General features: G+C 47.8%; 1 protein-coding gene across 1 annotated transcript in view; it reads left to right on the top strand.

Annotated features, from left to right (window-relative positions):
* LOC149353365 (CD109 antigen-like) overlaps window positions 1-20,175 on the top strand; it is a 122,104-nt gene that overhangs the window by 55,394 nt on the left and 46,535 nt on the right. Inside the window, exons 4-12 of the mRNA XM_089582504.1 lie at window positions 1,964-2,034; window positions 3,057-3,108; window positions 5,735-6,060; window positions 10,207-10,437; window positions 10,777-10,965; window positions 11,525-11,635; window positions 15,505-15,567; window positions 16,045-16,242; window positions 17,212-17,361. Of these exons, the coding sequence (XP_089438630.1) occupies window positions 1,964-2,034; window positions 3,057-3,108; window positions 5,735-6,060; window positions 10,207-10,437; window positions 10,777-10,965; window positions 11,525-11,635; window positions 15,505-15,567; window positions 16,045-16,242; window positions 17,212-17,361 (1,391 nt within the window). The remainder of the gene's footprint in view (window positions 1-1,963; window positions 2,035-3,056; window positions 3,109-5,734; window positions 6,061-10,206; window positions 10,438-10,776; window positions 10,966-11,524; window positions 11,636-15,504; window positions 15,568-16,044; window positions 16,243-17,211; window positions 17,362-20,175) is intronic.

The raw sequence follows: 20,175 nt of genomic DNA, 5'->3' as shown, positions 1-20,175 counted from the left end.
CTTGCCTATTCTACTGTGCTGCAAAATATTTACAGCAAACGGACAGTAATCGTTTCGCTTCCTAAGCGAACGAATGACGTGTTTGAAGCATGGCTAAGTAAAACACGAAAATGTATGTATATATATATATATATATATATATATATATATATATATATATATATATATATATATATATATATATATACCGGGTGTTTCATGTAAGACTACACGGTCTTTTAACATCAAATTTTTTAATTGGAAGAGCGGTCTTTTCGGCAGAGTTGCGGGCGGTGTAGTACAGTAGAATACAGCTATAAGACGTGCTAACTATCTGGCTGATTAACTAATAATGAACTTTTAACTTTTAACTATTACGGTTAGGCTCCTTAATTACTGAGAGCCGCGTAGCCCACCTTAATTGATATCCATGTCAGTTTCTATAATTTCGAAAACGTGGTAACCCTCGGCGCCGTGGCCCAACAAATTTTCCCAACGAAGCGCCAAAATACGCGCGCTTTCGAGAAGCTTGCAGGCAAAACGACCTCCAGTGCACGTAACTCTTCGAAACAGCCAAAATTTTTTGGGCTACACCGTCGAGGGTACTCGCGTTTTTGAAATTATAAAAACTAATAGTGTTATTGCTTAGGATGGGCTACACGTCTGTCAATAATTAAGGAGCCTAACACTAATAGTTAAAAAGTTCACTGTTCAATATTTGTTAACCAGCCTGCTAGTTAGCACGTCTTAGCCCTATTCTGATGCACTTCACCGCTGACAATGCTATGCCGAGAAAAAAACGCTCATCTAACTCAAAAAGCATATTTTTAAAAACTGTGTTAAGTCTTAGGTGAAACAGCCTCTATATTATGAGCATTGTAGTGTGTATATGCTCTTGCAAGCGCGCTGTCCTATCCAACCTCTTTTCCTATTTTTAATTTCTTTTTTTCGCCTGGTAGTTTTTTGAAAGACTTGCTAAGAAGCTAGAATCGTCGTTCTGCAAATTATGCTTTATTTGAGCTAGCGGTAATATCTATCCGAGGATGCCGTTTGTTGTCTGGGCGGCTTTTATTCGGATCTTTGAGATGCGGCACGCCAGGTTCAGTTCGTACGTTAGGCCACTTTCAAATAATTCTCGACAAAATTTTACGCCTTACGTGTGCGCGGAGCTCATGCAATTCTGGCGGAAACAGCGCAAAAGAATTAGTGGTTTCTGAGAATGGAACTGGCGCACTAACTGTCTCACTGCTCGGTGGACACCTCAACATGCTGTAAGGGAAAGATGGAAGGTGGGAATGAAAGAAGAAAGAGAGCAAGAGGTGCCGTAGTGGAGGGCTCCGGAATAATTTCGACCACCTGGGGATCTTTAACGTGCACTGACATCGCACAGTAGACGGGCGATTTTTGCATTACAAGAGTCGAAACGGCACAGGCGCTAACAAAACAGAAAGTATTGTATCACCTTCTCTCTCGTCTGTCACCGTTTCCGCACTGTTTCCACCAGAATGTTCAGCAAGCGCCAGCTCGCCTACTCGCGCTGCTCTAACTCAGCGAATTCCAGCGTGCCGTTTCCCGACTGTGTTCTCCTGCAGTTTGTATGCGGGTCAAGCGACGCGCGCTTTCCAAACGGGCAAAAATCTGAAGCACTGGGAGCAAGAGAATCTTTCATTAGTTGTTTTCGTTGCGTAAATAAACCGCGTATTTATAGCAAGATCCATCGCATTTCATCGCAAGTAAAACGGCAACGCAGCGCTATGGGTCAGAGCAGCAATGCGGGAAAGATTGTCTTGGTGGGACATCGTCTGGTCGACTGGCGGTTCCTCGTGTAAGAGCAGTTTCGCGAGCTGTTTGTCGCAGTTCATATATATTGGTCCTACCTGGAGTAAGTTGCGAAAGGTGTTTCGCTCAAGTTATTGTCAGCATGAAATTTTGGAACCCGCAATTCTTAACATGTGGGGTCACTGACACTTGCTATTATTTCCAGTCAAGGCCAGGATCGTTCTTCTCACTACCGAACTCAAGCCGTACGCGGAGCCGGTGGATATATACCTCACGGTGAGCCCATAATTTCATCGGCATTATAAACGGACCCCGTAAAGTAAAATAAAGAGATGTCATTAACATGTTGGAAGTAGTACGTTTACAGGAACGAGATACAGTGAGAAACGTGCTTTTACAGCAATAGTTACATGACCCATTCTGGCTCGTGTACGACGGCCAAGAATAACTTTCTGTTGTAGGGTTTAATCTCCTCCTATGACGGGCAAGAGGACGACGGTGGTCTATGCTCTTGGGAATAAAACAGCACGACACTCGCAGACACAAATAGCATTTATTGCTCCCGGGTTGCAAAGCTGCTCAGAAGATGAACAGAAGTTCCCCTCGGAAATACTTGGCCAAGGAATCCAGGGCGTTGGACTCACCTGGAGTGTTTCAAGCGATTGTTCGCCAATTTATGGGAGGGTTGAAGTACCGAGCCCGGACGTGATGCGCTCACCGGAGCCTGCCGTTCCTGCGCCGCTGCTGTCTGCGACGTACCGTTTGGGCGGCGTAACTGCGCGAAATACGCGGGCGGCCTGAGCCGAAAATCGGAGAACCTGTTTCTCACGGGCACAAGTGCAGTCCACGCGCGTGAGTTGCGGCGCTGGCGCCCTCTCATGGTGGCTAGTGTAACTGAACAGTTCCGGAAGCGCGGCTGCACGGCATTGTGCGACTGCTGTGCGGGGAAGCCGAACTTTATTCAGGGGCGCGAAAAGTCGCGCTCTCGCATTTTGTACATTATACAGTATGAAGGTAGAAAGCTGTACCCGAGCTAACGGAATTCCTAAGGATAATAAGGACATAGCACCAACTAATGCGGGATGTCTCGAAGATTACAGTTAATTTTTGCCCCAGATGGAACTGTTGTTCCCAGAATTAAGACGAAATTAGACACCACCTTTCCGATGACATAACTGTTTTGTACTTGTGTAATTGCCGGATAATCACAGCATACTTTCATAACTAAATGAATGGTGAATGATGTGGCTCTTGCTTTATTATTTCCTATTGATTGTTTATGTTTATATTACCTTTAGGATTCTCGGGGCATCGTGATGAAGCGGTGGCTGTCCCAGTACGCGTACCTCGGTAAGTTTTGCCTGGAGTCCTTAATGTAGTTGCACATGGGATTGTGTCATTACGGTTACGACAGCATTCGTGTGCATTTACTACGTATCGGTGAACATTTGTTTTGGATGTTTTGTGTTCCGCATAACACGTTAAGAGTTCCAAGTAGTTCAAACTCCTGTAAACACCCCGCGAAAAAATCTAGATCGCGAAGTGGGCATTTATGGTACTTAAACAATATAGCTGTCGTGTTGCAAAACAATCTGATACTCAGTCTTCGCCTTGTTAGTTGTAGTTGATATGTTAAGGATGGGTAATGAAAAACTCAATATTTAGGCAAATATTTAGGCAAATATTTAGGAAAGGTTTCAGTCGCCAGGCTAGCGGAGTGTGCGATGTTTGAGAAAACTACACTGATGTAGTCTTATTTTGCCCCTACAACTCGAACGTTTTTAACGAAGCCCAACACAATAGGCTTGTTCGTTACTTTTGCAATTTTGTACGTCTAATCTGTCTGTCCTATTCCAAACTTCGCTGCTATTTCCAGAGAATAAAGATTTTATCAGTGGGAAAGCAGCAACGTAACTGGTTGTTACGGAAAGAATGCAACTGAGGTGCTATAAAGTCGACAGAAACAATAACAAGAACTTGGGACTATTTAAGGGCTCAATTTGTTAGCATTGTTCAAGGCAGACTACGTTTTGTTGGACATATCTGCGCTCAAGAGTGCACAGAGGTGACTGATTCCTATCCATTACTCCATTACTCCTCTTCTTCCTATAAGCTATACTTGCGTTTGTAACTTGCGGCTTCAGCTGCCGCCTTTTGCATTTTGCGAACTGAACCCACACACTCGTTTCGTTGCAGAATTCATGTTTCATCTCAAGTACGGAAGTTTTCCCACAAGGCTGATTGTGCCTTGCATTCTCCGATAATTTATGGTCCACACTTTCTTGTTCGATCGCAGAAGAGCATCATATTTAACCGCCCCCACCCCTCCCCCCACTCCCTTCATCCCCCCCCCCCCCTCCCAGAAAGAAATAAACCTATGAGGATGCTTAAGTCACCTTAAAAAGGGAAACTGCATCATTTTTTGAGAATTTCGCGATATTCAAGGATTCAAGTCTATATAGACTGTAGGTGAAGCATGGCAAGCGTTTCTGCCCTAGCATTTAGAATAGTGACGTAATCGACGATTGAATTTTGCGCTTCTCCTCGAAGCACTGTACTAGTGCGGGGAAGTTCAGTATGACGTCACGTAAGGTATGATGTCAAATTACCGCTGCCGTCAGCCACACCTTGCCGAGCCTTGTTAGATGCCGCCAAACAACGATCGGCGGGCTTTGCCTCCTGTGGAGTTGGTTTTTTTTTCCTTCAAAGCAGGCGTTTATGCATTGGAAATGTACCGATACCTTCGATGACGTCATCATGCGACCCCAACTTGGCGTTGTGCGCTGCGGAGCAGCTTGAAGGCCTTCGCGACGCGTTTCTGCCCTAGCATTTAGAATAGTGACGTAATCGACGATTGAATTTTGCGCTTCTCCTCGAAGCACCGGACGAGTGCGGGGAAGTTCAGTATGACGTCACGGAAGGTATGATTTCAAATTACCGCTGCCGTCAGCCACACCTTGCCGAGCCTTGTTAGATGCTGCCATACAACGATCGGCGGGCTTTGCCTCCTGTGGAATTGTTTTTTTTTTCCTTCAAAGCAGGCGTTTATGCGTTGCAAATGTACCAATACCTTCGATGACGTCATCATGCGACCCCAACTTGGCGTTGTGCGCTGCGGAGAAGCTTGAAGGCCTTTGGGATTTTATTTGGCGATTACGTCACCATTTCAAATGCTACCCCAAAAGGATTTCGCATACTTACCTGCATGTTTCACACATTCAACAATTTTAAGCTCATCGATTTCTAAAATCTATGCGGTTGCGCTTTAAGAGTGGAATGCGTTAACATTGAATTTAACGAGGGCAGAAAGTTGGGCTAGTTGGTAAACATTCATGATGGGTTTCAAAGCGTGACAAGACGGAGACGAAGGGCTTGTCGTGTGTGTTTCTTCCCTTCGTTTCCGTCTTGTCGCGCTTTGAAACCCATCTTGAATTTAACATTTGTCGTGGTTTCTGTTCCATTTTCTGAGTGTGTTTGCATCAGTTTCTTTGCAATTATCAGGTGATCAACCGCCATATTCGGACTGCTAGCTGCTGTAGGAGGTATCCGTATGCTATGACGGTGCCAACGTTTGCATATATCTCAATTTTTTATTTTAATTCTCTGTGTACTCTGCTGTCTAGAAACTAGGTTGCTTACAACCCGGTTGAAAGGTCTTGATGACGTCATAAGGCCGCATGACCTCTCTCGACATATCAGGGTGGTCCATCAGAGCAGGTTGTGATGACGCAACAAGGTCACGTGACCTCTCTCGGCTAATCAGCGAATTTCATGACGCCGGACATCGGCGGGGTTTTTGTGTGCCTACAATTCTAATGGTATCGGATTGAAAAAAAAAGCATTTAGCTCTAATGTATTCTTACGTCTTACGTTGGACTCTTTTGAATGGTCCTTGGAAGGAGGCTATTGAAACCGGCATAGCATGCGCGCAAAATAATGGCTTTCTCCTGAGCGTACTCTCATGCGCTGCGTGCAGGTTTCATCAATATCAACTTCGACCTCCCGTACGACTACGCGGTGGGCTTTTGGAGCATCAAGGTGGTGGTGTTGAGCCAGGTAGAAGAGCGCAAGATTCTGCTGGAGCGGTGGTTCACCGAGCGCTACGACGTGTACGTGACCATGCCGCCGTTCGTGCTAGACACGGACGAGTATCTGGAAGGCGACGTGTCCGCCAACTTCACCACCGTGGCGCCCGTCTTCGGCAACGCCACCATACGCGCCTACGTCCGCCCCACAATGGTCAGGGAGTACGAGCCGGGCCTGCAGGTTATCGACCGCTACCTGGAGGAATACGTGGATGACGTGAGCCTCAGCCGTCATGGCCGCCTTTTATCTCTCTATTGGGGGAGGGGGGGGGGGTAAAGCTTGTGGTAACGCCTGTTCATGTCTTCTGGGTATCAGGGGACAATGTGCTACTAGAAAATTTGCGTCCCCCTTCCCCATCTCTATTAGGAACGACACTGGCCCCCTTGCCCCCCCCCCCCCCCTCTCCGCTCTGCGTGCGCCTATGATTTTGCTGCTATAATTTCTGCTTGTTGCTTTCCCTCGCTTCGTTTTTACCAGTTCTGTCGTGCGCACATTTATGTCACCACCATGCGCTCATTTTAATCCTCTCATACCCTAAACACAATCGGCGTACCGTATTTGCGTAACATCTTCGTTGAGTTAATCATTCTGCGAGCCAGCTAGCGTTGATCACTCGTCGTACCCAGCGGCTGGAACTTTTTTCCTAGACAGTGGCTGGGCCCATACTCATCACGGTACGACGATTGTGTTCATGGTATTGAGGTTAAATTGAGTGCTCTATGATGTGAAAAATTGCGTGCACACTTTGGCAACTAAAGTGTTGAGAGGTGAAAGCTGAGGACATTATGCCGTGACTTTTTGCGGTTGATGTGACGTCACACCGTTCCCGTGGCTATATCGATACCCAAATTGTACATCTTTAGGGGATCTGAAGTGTTAATTACGCTTAATTGCACATTTTTCCATCTAATTTAACACAAATTGGATGTTTTTCCGACCATTCTGTGACAATTATCACTATGCCGTGATGACTTCCGTTGAATGTGACGTCACATCGTTCCCGTGGCTATATCGACGTCCGCGCTATTTCGACTTTTTTGCTTATAATTAATTAACTAATTAACGTACAGTCGTTAAACTGGGCTTCTAGGTTGATTTTTTCCTCCTCTATATTAAGCAAACATTGGTTTTCTTCATCTCTTTTAGTTCCCGAGTTAAACGCGTGCGACACGCTTTGTTAACAGACGACAGTATGATCCATTAAAGGCTTTCGCCTTAAAATGTGTGACTTGAGGACCTTGTCGCACTGCGCGTTTGCAGGCATCACCCCGTAAGCGTTCGGCCTCTGCTCGAACCGCCGCACGTTTGCGGCTCTGACCTCCCGCATACGTGCGGCGTTCCGAGCCCGACGCTTCGCCTGGGCTGCGTCCACGGCCTTCCCATAACGAGACTGGTGTTCCACGCGGCGGCTGGTGTTTTTCGTAACTGCGACGGCTTCTACTGCACAGGCGCGCGGTCAGCTGCTAATCACACGCGGCGCTATCGAATTACGCCCCCCGATGGGAGCTAGAGCTGCCTCTCCGGAGTACCGGTGTGCGCGCGCAACCGATCTTCCCGCGCGTCGCCACGTGTTTATCCTCGACCCCTTTCCCTTCTGCTTCGCTTCTCCCCGTTTCCTCCTCTTTCCTTCTCTTCTGCTCCCCTTATTCCCTCTCCCATTCCCTTCCGGGAAGGAGGGCGTCTGGACGAGGACGAGACACTGGAGGAATCCGGAGGGAAACGGCGCAAAAAAACGCGGACAAAAAAGAGACAAACACGACAGGACCAGCGCTGGTCCTGTCGTGTTTGTCTCTCTTTAGTCCATGTTTTTTTTTTGCGCCGTTTTCCTCCTGAATCATGAACCAACTAGGCCAAACTAGAGTTATTCTGGAGGAATCCGCTGTCCGTTGTTTGTTTTCCGCTGTTCATCAGACCATGAAAGACGAATTAGCCCAACAGCAAGTGTTACTCAGAGGAATCCCTCCAGCCCATGGCGTTGACCGATTCTCCCCCTCTCCCCTCCTGGACCTGCTGGCGTGAAATCTCAGGGTGCGGCAGATGAATGGGGATAAACCACCGCTTAATAGGATTAACCGCGGCATCACGGAAATCGGTCGAAGGCCTGGAGGGCCTCTTTTGAGGGGCATCATGCGGCTTCGTTCTTAAGTTGTATCCGACTATCGGCCAATACAGCTAGAGCTGTAACATGCGAGGTCATCCACGCGTCGAGATATTTGTGTAAGTCTAAGAGTAACACCGATTGCATCTTGCATCTTTGCTTTAACAAACCTTCGTAGCCCTGCTTAACGCGGTAGAAGGAGACTTATGCTACACGCTTCACGCGGAGGTGTTGCACGTGCTTGCTTAGTTTTTAGCGAGGGTACGCACTACTCTTATTCGGTAAACCAGAGCTGTGCCAGGTGACCGCAGCGCTGAGGTGATGCGGATGGCAAATGCAGCTCATTAGTGCGGGGTCGGGTGTCAATCCAAGGTTCAGGTTTTAAGGGTGCGGCGAATATGTTTGACGGGTCTGCTTGGTACAGACGTGGGATGGTGCTTAGGAAGTAAGCCACACAGCTACAAGGGTGGAGTGCCAGGCTTTTTCTGGGCTGGGGCTTTGGGGTAGATGTGTTTGGTGCTTGTAAATCGCCGGTCTCGCGCATTCTCGATAACCCTGCCGACTCCTTCAGGCTCGCGTCACTCCAGGTTTAACCAAAGCTAAACCAAAGCCAATTTTTTGCACGACGCACGCGATACCATCTGAGCAGCCTTTGCGGTAGCTCGAAAACATACTCGTGTCCAGGAGCGAAAGCATGAGCGGCTGCAAGACACAGCCGTGCACGAAATACGGCTGGGCCAAACGGAGCATCGGCGTCCGCTGTACTCGCTGAATTGTCCGTGTCCGGCCACAAGGTTAACCGTCACAATTTTTTAATTCAGTTGAGCATTTTTAATCTTAGCGCCATACCCGAGAATCAGCGCATAGAAATCGAGTGCGTTCCCCCTCAAGATTTGGTTTGGTTTAGTTTATGGGGTTTAACGTCCCGAAGCGACTGAGGCTATGAGAGACGCCGTAGTGGAGGGCTCCGGAAATTTCGACCACCTGGGGTTCTTTAGCGTGCACTGACATCGCACAGTACACGGGTCTCTAGAATTTCTCCTCCAAAGAAATTCAACCGCCGCGGCCGGGATCGAACCCGCGTCTTTCGGGTCAGCAGCCGAGCACCATAGCCACTGAGCCACCGCGGCGGCCCCTGAAGATTTCATTGATATTAGGGCTAATATATACCGAAAGCTCACTAGACGAAGAAGCTCGAGAACATGCCTATGTTGACAAGCAAGAATTCCCCCCCCCCCCCCCCCCTCACCTTCCCTTCGTTAATGCAAGAATGGAAGCCTAGAAGTATGTATACCAGGTATTTCAGTGTAGCTCGTCACTAATTTTTAAAAATAGGCTCTTTCAGTTATGAGGACGGCTTCTGCGGCAGAATAAAGGCGAACATCAGAAAACAGGTGAAAACGTTACCTGGTTCGCTGGTTAACTAATTTCTGGTGAATAACTTTTTAACTGCCACAGTTAAGCAACTGGTTGCAATTAGATATTTACAGCCGGTTGTCAGTAATTAATATCGGTTTTTAAGAATTTCGAAAGCGCTGTTACCCTCGGCGCTGCAGTGGCCGAACAAATTTTGGCTACATCTTGTCAAAATACATGCGCTTTCGAAAAGCATGCAGGTACCGCAACCTCTCCAGAGCACGTAAGCAGTAGGAATGGCGAAATTTTGTCGAGCCACAGCGCCAAGGGTAATCAGGTATAAAAACTGATATGGCTATTACTAACGATGGGCTACAGATCTCTAATGGCAACCAGGTGTCTAACTGTAATAGTTAAAAAGTTAATTATCAGAAATGACTTAACTGGCTAACTAGTTAACATTATTCGCCTGTTTTCTGTTGTCCGCCAACGCCGGTAATATGTACCGCAGAAGCCGTCTGCATACCTCAAAAAGCCTATTTTTAAAAAAATTAGTGGCGGTTGTCTTGAAATGAATATATTTTTAAATAAATTTACTTTAAATAAATTTAAATCACTGAATTCCCGTCGTAGACAGCTAGAAAAGATTGAGCCTGATCATATCAAAGTCATCCGCTGCCACTTTGTATCCTCTACGCAGAGGCAATCGGATCCTGGTAATGACGTTTGCTGTTTTTATAGACGAGATGGTGCTGCCTTTGTATATTTTTTATAAGCTTTCAAAGACTATTATCTGCATACTTTTAGAGCCAACACTCGTTTAGGGTAGCACTGTTTAACAGTGTAGATAATTACATGAATGAAAGCTTACAGAATGTTTATTTCCTTTTAACATTTCTCCTGATCAGTTCCGGATGGGCTACCAGTTCAAGTTTCCCATGTCTGAGCTCCGCGATCTGGCATCACCTTTCTCGCTGGACAAATGCGAGATCGAAATAAAAGCTGCGGTCGGCGAACGCTTCCTGGACGTCATAGTGGATGGCTACGCGCGCTCGCGCATCATCAACTCCTCGCTCAGCCTCAAGATCCTCGGCGTCAAACCGCTCGTTTTCAAGCCGGGCATGGCCTTCAACATATACGTGAGTACCTGACAGCCTGGAACTGAATCTTAGAGCGCATTATGACACTTAATATAAGCAACGTGCGTTACAATGTCGCGGTAAAGTTCCGCTTTTGCAAACTTAATATTTCTGCGACCAACGGTCAACGCTTACAGGACAGCCGAAGGGCAGCTGCACAAGAACTTACAAGGTGCCTAATGAGTTCTTGAACGGGTCTGTCGAGCGCGGCTGTAGTTCGCTAACGGAGAATTTTCATGAAAGTCGCGGAGCAGTGGACTAGCTGCCTTCGTGCTCATCCATTGAACGGGGCGTAGCTGTGCGGACTGTGGCAGAGAGCGTTTTCCTTCCCGGTCGCAGATTGCTGTGACGTACCACGACCTGGTCAAACTGCCCGAGGAGAAGCTGGCCAACGCTAACATCACGGTCAGCTTCAGCTCTCAAGGAGGCGGTGGGGGCCTGCAGGACGTCGAGAAGCAGCCCGATGAGCAGGGCATGGCCATGATCGAGGTGGAAGCTCCAGCAGGCGCCGAGCGCATTGTCATCAGGGTGCGTAGCCGCTTCTGCCCTAACCTCTGGTCGAGGCGTCTACTGAGCCAAATTATTAACCCGACTTAGTCGCAAGTTAGCAGTGTAGTGGGGAATAATAGGTGCATGAGTCACGAGGTTCAATGAAAATCGAGTGTGCAAGGGCTCTTACAACTCCAACAGGGGTGGTGATAGTGAGCTCAGGAAAAGACTTCATTGCAAGACTGCTCGAATGTTTGTCTTTTTGGTGTTCATTAAGATAAGCTTGTGAGGTTAAATGTAACATAGAGGGCAGAAGGAACGACCCATCCCCTTTCCAATTTCTGTACCGTGCCGCACTGCATGCGGTCGCACACATGATGCACACTTGATGTCGAGACTGACGTATGGGGGCGCCACCTGACAGCTTGGCCCTGGACACCAGGAGTGCATTGTCAGGTGACGCCCGCAGGCACTGCGGGTCAGTTACTTTTTATCCACGATAGTACGGATTGTACGTGCATGTTCCTCTCATCTTCTGACTGTGCCACAAAGGAACATTTGCTTAGCCGTGAAGACGTGTCTGCACTGATCTTTACAGGCTAGATATCGTGATAACGAAGACATAGTGGAAACTGAAGCGCAGGCAGTTGCCCAACATTCAGCGAAGAAGAAGTACATACAGATCACTACGAGCACCACGAACGGCATCGTAAGTATTTTTGCATTGTTCTCGGGTCATCCTCCCCTTCACGTAGCGATAAAAAAGTGCTGCACAAAGGTCAGAAAGACACTGGAAAAGAAGTGCTGTTTTTCTTTCTCTGTAAACGAAACATTCACAGACTATCTCGTCGTCGAGAGAAGATGTAAGCATGAAATGCACTGCAGGAAAGGCGTACTGTATTCTAGGACAGATCATAGATACCGACAGCTGCACTCGAGTCTTGGGCAGCGTCCCTCATCAGCCACTATTCTTCCCTTAGCTTTTCTTCGCGAGCGTCAGCGCGCTCTACTTTCTCTGCCGCTTTAATGTATGGGGACCCGCCCTCGCCACGTGCCGAAAAAGCGGGAACGGTGACAGTACGTGCAACACCGAACACTGGGACTCGCCTCGACCGGACGCCGCCTCCACTCCATCGACTACCACGTCGGAGAAGAACCAATTAGAGATGGTTGGTTACTGGCCGTGCTGACGGATGCGTCGTGGGACCTGTGCTCTAGGGTTCTCGATCTGTTGCTCACCGGCGCTCACATTACGTAATGACGACAACTCATGCGGCGACAGCGCCGCACTCATCAAATCTCCCCAAGACTGCGCACGCGTTCTCTCAGGCTGCAGGACAGAACTTGGGCTCCTTCACGCCGCGCGCTGGCTTCGCCTACTATGGGGCCACGAAGGCGCTGTTGTTGACGCATGCGCCTCTCCGGTGGCGGCGCAGCACGTAGGCACCAGGGGGTGAAGGAAAGTTTCACCAGTGTTCGCTTAGGTTCGGCTTCGTTTTTTCCCTCCGTTCTGGCGCCATGGTCACCCGTGGCGTACCGGCAACGGGAGCTAAAAGTATTTCATGCTTTAAAAAAACTCGGAGGACGGTTATGTGTGTAACACGAATGTCTGAGAATTAGCTGTGGTGTGAGAGCTAAACTATACCTTCCAGTAATACGCCGTGCGGCCGCTGGTCCCGCAGCGCCTTGGCGCGCTGGCAACTTGACAGGGCCAGCCGGCGCAACAGGCGCTGTCCCCAAAACGCAAAATCGCAGGGTGTTTGGGAGTTAGGCCACGGTGTACGAGTATTGCTGCCTTGTTTGAAGACAAGGATACATATTAGAGTTGGTATATTAGGGTGGATGCTCTAGCCATTAAGGCACCGCTGCGGTGGTCGAGTGGTTAAAGCGCCCATTGCCTGATATTCGGGAGGTGCGTGACCGGCGCTGGGTTTGTAGGTGGGAATTGCATTTTTACCGGTGGGTGCCTGAAGGTGCATCCACCGGAGGAGGAACCTTCCGGGCCCGGAGTGTGCCCGTAGGGCTGCGCGGATGGCGTCGGCAACAACGGCACAAAAATGAGGAAATAGCTAAGAGGAGTTAAGGGTGTAAAAAAAAAGGGCGGCAATTGGGCGACGATCCCGCTTTCTCGTCCCTTTTCTTGTCTGCGCAGGTATCTTGATGCAATATGTGGTAGACTAATGACCCAAATTACCTTCTGGGACTTTCCACACGCCCAACACATCCTCGCCCGTCCTTGTTGCTCGAAAATGCCACAGCGCGTGGGCGAGGTGGCTCACTCCACCAACCACGCTTCATCACACCTGCCAGGAAACTCTAACTTAACCGCTTCAAAGCAATCCTACACTTTTAACGCCGGACTGTGTGTTTGTTTGAAGACGTTATATTTATCCAGCAAAAGCGTCGCCGCAATAAATTGGATTGGTGATGAATTAATAGCGGATGTTCGCGTTTGGAAAGCAACACAGTGTACTGTGAGTGGAAACGTAAAATATCGGTAAATTTGTTATGGTGGAGAGAAACGCGAAAAGAAACAAGTTTTCGGGCAGAAAACAGCCGCGCAGTATTAAGGCTGAACTCCATGTACGCGAAAACTCACGCGAACGCGACAGCGGCAAGCGACGAGCGACACCGTCGCGCGAAGCGAAATACCCGTGTCGCTTGTCGTGTCGCTCGGATCTGCACTCACAGAAAATTTCGCTCGTCGCCCGGAAGTTGCCAACGCGATTAGCCAATAGCAGCTAATCTGGCAGCGTACGTCACTACCGAGCCTCTTGCTGGCTCTGGCAAAGATGGCGCTGGCTCTGGCCAGGAATCTTGCTTCACCACCGATTCGTCGTTGTCGCTACGCTGTGCCCCACGTTCACGGCAAACTAAATGCTCACGAAACTTTCGCTTTCTCTGAACTTGCGTCAACCACAAAATTTTAGCGATAAAACACCCCAGATTTTCAGATTGCTTGTGTTTACTGTGCTGCTAGGCTTAGCGAGTATACGTCGTTTGAGGTCAGAAAGCGCGCGAGGTTCAAACAGGTGTGCGCCACACGTTCAGGCAACATGGCGGTGCCTGTGACAATAACATAAAATGACATGCAATGGCATACAGTGACAAAGCTGTAAACACGTTTTATTTGACATTTTTCTGCCCAAAATTTTAATCCTTGCAAATAATGTGACTCTACGCAAACAGCTTTGCGTTGTATTATGCCAGCAACACTGATCGTCGTCTCCATTTCGCGTTCGCGTTGTCGCTATGCATGGAGCTTGGCCGGTGGGCGAAGGAGCGACAGCCAGCCGTCGTCGCCGCGCCGCCTCGTCGCGTCGCTTACTTTTTCGCGTACATGGAGCTCAGTCTTTATTGATGTCATTGCTCCAGCTCCCGTGGGGTTTGTTTTACTTAGTGAAAGCGAAAAACTTTCAAGGGGAGTAGCCATTGTTTTTGTTATATCCAGTATTGCGTTATAAGCCATTTCGTTATAACGAGATTTGGCTCCATTAATTTGAAGATGTAGCTTTTTGTGAGTATATTCAGGGTTATTATTGTGTGCCCGCCAAGGGCGTCCGCAGAACTTTTTCCAAGAGGGGGAGCACCCGATGGCCGGGTATGGGGGAGGCGGTAGGTTAGCACCAAAAAGGAACTATTTGTGGTCTAAACTGCGCACATGAAACAAAAATTAGAAGCAGCAAATTAGCGCTATGCTTGGAGAACAAACATTGGACTTTATTAATGAACAAAGAATTGAACTCAATAAGCAAAATCCGATAAGTTAATATGACTTAAGCGTGCTAATCAAGCTGTGTAGTTGTTTTCTACTAGTGCATAAATAATATCCGTAATTCCAAGAGGGGGGGGGGGGCAACCACTCCCTCTTGCCCCCCCCCCCCCCCCCCCCCTTCCGGACGCCCATGGTGTTCGCTTTGCTATTTGTTAGCAGTGCCACGCCACCACACAAGTCCCACTGTGTTCAAGCTTTAGGCTGTGCTTTCTTTTGTCTTTTTGCTTTACGCTGTTTCAGGAGCTGATATCATAATGTTAGGAAATAAGGAAAGATCGGCGGCAGCCTGCTTCACGTATCTTAAAAAGGTTGTCAGAGGAATTTTAACTTCTATCCACTTCGTAGAAGAGCGAGAACTATGCCATGTATCGCCAAAAGCTGGCGAAATTGTAAGAAATTGTGGAATTGACGTCAGCAGACCAGGGTCTGAACTTTTAACACTGCTGGTACGTTAGAACGACCCGTAATCGGCCGGCGCCTTGGCCATCTACCATGATTGCCGGAGCCATGATGGATGTCTACCATGATTGCCGGAGTCTGGGGCGTGATCTAGTCAGAAACCATTGCCTCGTGCGAGAAGCTTTCTTTACTGACACCAGCTGTAGCTTCCTCTTTAATGCCAGGTTTTAGCGATGCTGAGCGTAGACAGCGTTTTACGCTTAATAAGAAATGCTGCCAGCGACCTCTAACAAGCGTGCGCTTACGAGTGTGCGGTTGATATCCATGAGTTCGACAAAAAACAGTCGGACTTGTGCGCGGAATAGGATGCGTTAAATATTATTCTGTCTTCTCTGTGTTTCCAGGCTGGAGAGTATGCTGTGTTCCACGTGCGCACAAACTTCTACATAAAGTTCTTCCACTACTTGGTGAGTTGCTCGCTCTGTTTTTTTTTTTTTATCACGGCAGCCGTCACCTTTCATTACGAATATACCGAAGAGTCTTCACTCCGAATTTGTGATGCATAACGGTCATTAAATTGTCACCGATTCAGAACAGCCGACGCGACAAAAAGGTGACTAGCGCTGGGTATGATTTGGCATGTACAGAGGGCAAAACGCTTGTTTAGAACGCCTGAACTGCGTGCTTTAGACGTGTTCCGGACTTCACGCGCAACATTTAGCCGTAACACCTGGCTCGAAACAGGCCGGAAGTGAGCCCGGGCTGGAAGGGATTCAAACGTCTCTCCTACCTTGCCGGTCACCTCGGCTTTGGCAGCTGCTTTCGACGTCTGGATCACGGAGCCTGGGTTTTCTCGACAAGTGTTTCGGCTAATGTGTTTCGGCTTCTGTACAAGCACCTTTTAGCACTCCCAATATCCTGATCGCAGTTGGATTACTTCGCAGGTTATCGCCAAGGGAACTGTGCTCCAAGCCGGTGTGCACAAGGCGTACGGTTTGGTCCAAACGATCACCTCGTTCAGTATTCCCTTGTCTCCGGAAATGGCGCCGGCCGTGAAAGTGATGGTGTACCAGATATCCAGCAATGGTGACCTCACTGCTGACGCCATCATAGTTCCTGTCCAAGGCATCAACCGAGGAAATGTAAGACGGCGGGCTGACCTTGTTGCAATGCCTCGTTTTGCGTGTGAATCATTGACTTATACAGTACGCCACACACGTTGTCTAGAGCAGGCAAACAGCCTCTGCGGAGAGCGCCGGCGTTATTTACGAGCGCCTTGAGCTCGAAACATTATTCAATCGAGCATGCGCTTTCGTATGCCTCGAAAAGCTTAGTCAAGCCCGAGGGGTAACGGCAAACCTTGCGCCAGCGCGCGCAACTTGAGTGCTTTAGTTAAGTGTGTGGGGCACTCCACAGAAGACCTTTATAGAGATTGAAAATGTAACCCAGAAAACCGAAGGATTGCCAGTTGCTGCCGTTGGTGTCATAGTTGGGATTCTGGCAGCCTTAGCTCTTGAAGCCCCTTTTCAATGCTTCGGGGTTTGATATATTGCTTTAATAGTCTTCATGAGCCATATTATTTGTGCATTTTGATAAAGCAGAAAAAAAACGAATGTAGGTTAATTGTTTCAGAAATCACTCATACTCTTGTAATGTATGGTATTGGTTGATGATTTGTGTGTCTATACTTGTAGAGCAAATGCTAGCTGTCCCTATCCTCTCTCCTGTCTATCTTTCTGTCCGCTTGACTTTCAATTGCTCTTTTTTTTTAATCACTTGAAACTTTTTGTAAGGAGGGGGAATTTTCGCAGCGCAAACGCGCGCTGCTGTGGCGGTCACGGTGTGGGTAGAGGTAAACATGTTACAAAACAGTGCCTTGTTTGAGTTTCTATGCTATCAATAGCGACATATGGGGTAGTGCTGTGCAGGAAAATACGAAATGTCGTCGTAGATTTCAAGTAGCTGACGAAACGAACACAGCCTACCAGCCTTTCTGTTCAAATTTACCTCTGTCTAGGAGTCGCAGTTTTCAGCGTCTAGTTTTCTTCAAGCGCTGATTTTGTTTGCTTCTTTTCTAACTGAGAATGTTACCTCCTTCTTTTTTCATATAGTTCTACATGTGGAAAAACCTTAAGCAAGATCGGTCCAACAATTTGATTGAGCTGGTTCCTACATACACTCCGGAAACTGTAGCTGGCATCAATGGCCTCGACAGCGACTTAGTGGCTGTACAAGGAAAGAATGACCTCACGTTGACCTCGGTGAGATGAACACTGCCCTGTATGGGATGCCCTCTTTTGCGTAGTGCACGTTGACCTTGCCATTGCTTAAGAACCAGAGCTGTGATGCTTTTCTTCAATTCTGCTTTTTCCGGCGTCATTGAAACGAAAGCTTATTGTGCTCGTATGTTTCCGAAATGTTCCTTTTAAAGGTTCCAAATTTGAACCCCTAAAGAGGTTTTCATGTGTCTGCAACTCACACCTTTACACTCTCGAAAAAAAATAGTGTAAGTGTTAAGGTAACACCTAAGAGATGATTGTTTCACAGCTGTGGCACTACCTCCATTTGCGCCGTATGGTAAATTCTGCTACAGGCTGCTTCAAAATCCAGATTTTGCGTGCATTTGCATATGCCAAAGGGTCACGGGGAAACTTTAGCAGGAACAAAGCCGAAATTGAATACTGCTGCTTAGTATCCGCCGGCCAACTTGTTTCAGCGTACTTTCGGAGTCTCGATGTTGACGCTTCTCATTATCAGCTGCAATGTCTTTGTCAAACCTCTGGCCTAATATATCGGGAAGAAACTTTCGTCGGCACTGCAAAGTAATCTACAGGCACAAGCTGCGCCATCCTTTAGCCCTGGCGCCCGTGAGGCGTCGGCGCTTTCGGAACTTGCACTCACAGTTTCCATGGCATCGCGACAGAAGTAATGGGGGTATGCGAATTTTTGAAATTTCACATAGGCTGGAAGTATAATTTTCGATTAGATTTGCACCACACTTTTGCCGTTCGAGCTATTCGACAAATATTTGAACACTGCAGATTTTCCCGCTGCCTTGAGCTTGCGGTCAGACATTGTGGGGTTTCTGAACGGTGCCTTCTGTTTCGATATGTACAGTCTCGCGCTTGTCACGTAAATTTGCGCCTTCTTCGTAGGCCCGATTTCCCGGCACTCTCAAAAAGCGCGCGCGCTCTATATAGTGCTAGACCTTGCGTTGAAGATGAGTTGGTGGCCTTGCTTACGGGTCGGAGAGCTTGCGGTGGATAGCGGAGCGGACGAAGGTGCAGTACGAACGCCCTCCAGCAGTATTTTTGTGGTGACCTCTTTTACCCTGCGCAGTTGTCATCAATTATAATTTAGAAACTAATTCTTTTGCGCCATGTGGGACTGTAAAAACCGGGTGATCAAAGGAATAGCCTTGGAGCCACCCCGCGATGCCCGGAGCGATGCCCACGCACCCGTGGCGTAGTTTCGTTTTCGCGCCTTCGGTTGTGCGCGCTCACCTGACTGCGGCGGTGGAACTGCACCAACAGCCTGGGCGAAATTCGTGCCCTGCGCTGAAGCACGCTGAGCGTAGTTTGGAAGATATCTAGAAAGTTTCTCAAACTCAAGCTGGGTGCCGGTTTTGTGAAAGCATATTTCGAACAACATTGGGCGAACCATTTGAAGGCGAAATTTTGTCTGCGGAATTTCAACTGTAGAGCTAAGGGTTTGAATCACTCATGAGCTGTAGATGTCCTGAGAAGAAAAAATGCTTTCAAAATCACTGCACTGACCCTCGTTCGCATGAAGACAGCATTCATGGATCCTGCGGGAAAAGCGATACGCGGGCGCTTAGTGGGCTATGTCTTTTCGAAAAGGGCAAGTTTGGAGCGGCATTTTTTTTTTTAGGCGCTCGTCTCTTAGGCGCGAAAACTAGAAAGGGTAGTCCCGCTCGAATTATATTTTCGGCTACCGATCTTTGTCCTTTTCCGGCTCGTCTTATAGTGTTTGGTCAGCAGTGCACCTATACCTGCTTTTTTGATAAGACCCTCTAATTTCATTGCGTTAGTTGCATTGCTCGCAGTTCTATTCTGAAATCTTGAATGTCAGAAAAAAACAAACAAGAAATAGTACCTCTATGCTTTAGTTTCAAGGCTATATATAATTTTTGCGTTTTGTGTAGTTTGTTCATATACATGGCGGTAGCGGCCAATCGCTGCCGCTACCACCAATCTTACTCTATACTGAGTCTCGCTATCGTTTATTTTTTTGTTATTGTGGTTATATGTGGAACCGAGGTCTCTCTTTAAAACATTCGACGTTTGAAACCTGTCGCCTTGCTTGCACCTTACTTCTACAAACCACCGGTTCTGCTGCTAGAAGCTGGTAACAAGATTTCTTGCAGAATATTATAATGGGAAATGTGACATAAACATACGGCTACGGCCCAGAAACGACGGCGCAGCTCAGCCGTTGTTTATGCGGCTGTGATGTCGCGGTTCAGCCAAGGCCACCGGGATTTTCGCGTCAAATTAAGGCACGACAGAGTATGGAGGAGCAGTAAAGTCTTGGCAATTTCTTCGGTCAAGGCAGCATTCTCCACTATGATGGGCATTCACCTTGAGACCAGATGAGGAATACTAAGCTGAAGTTGTCCGTCGCCTCAGGAACGCCGTAAGAAGAAAACGAATGGTGTGGTGAAAATGCTTTTCCTCCTTTCATTTTGTTCCCGATTTCAACTAAAACTTTTGTTACACAACCGAGAAAATGACACATCACTGGTTTAGGATACCTGCGGTAGTCGCCATCGCTTGTTAGATGGCAGTTAGGCGGCCCACAGACAACTAATGCTACGGACGGTTATAGGAAAAGGTACCCATGTGGGCAGCTGCGAGTTCATCGCGAATTCAGCGAGTTATTAGCGAGATCGTAGCACCTAAAAATATCGCTCTAGGGTCATGTCTGATGCTCTATCTGGAGACAAGGAGGACGCGAGAAGTTTTTCACGCGATACTTTTTTTTTTCATTTTGCAGTGTTTTGCCGAAAACGACAATGCGATGCATGTGGTTTGCACATTCCAGAAGCTTCGCAC

Source organism: Amblyomma mixtum, chromosome 3 (assembly GCF_055824585.1).
Source record: "Amblyomma mixtum isolate Tamu chromosome 3, ASM5582458v1, whole genome shotgun sequence".
Taxonomy (NCBI): domain Eukaryota; kingdom Metazoa; phylum Arthropoda; class Arachnida; order Ixodida; family Ixodidae; genus Amblyomma; species Amblyomma mixtum.
This window is presented reverse-complemented; position numbering and strand designations above follow the sequence as displayed.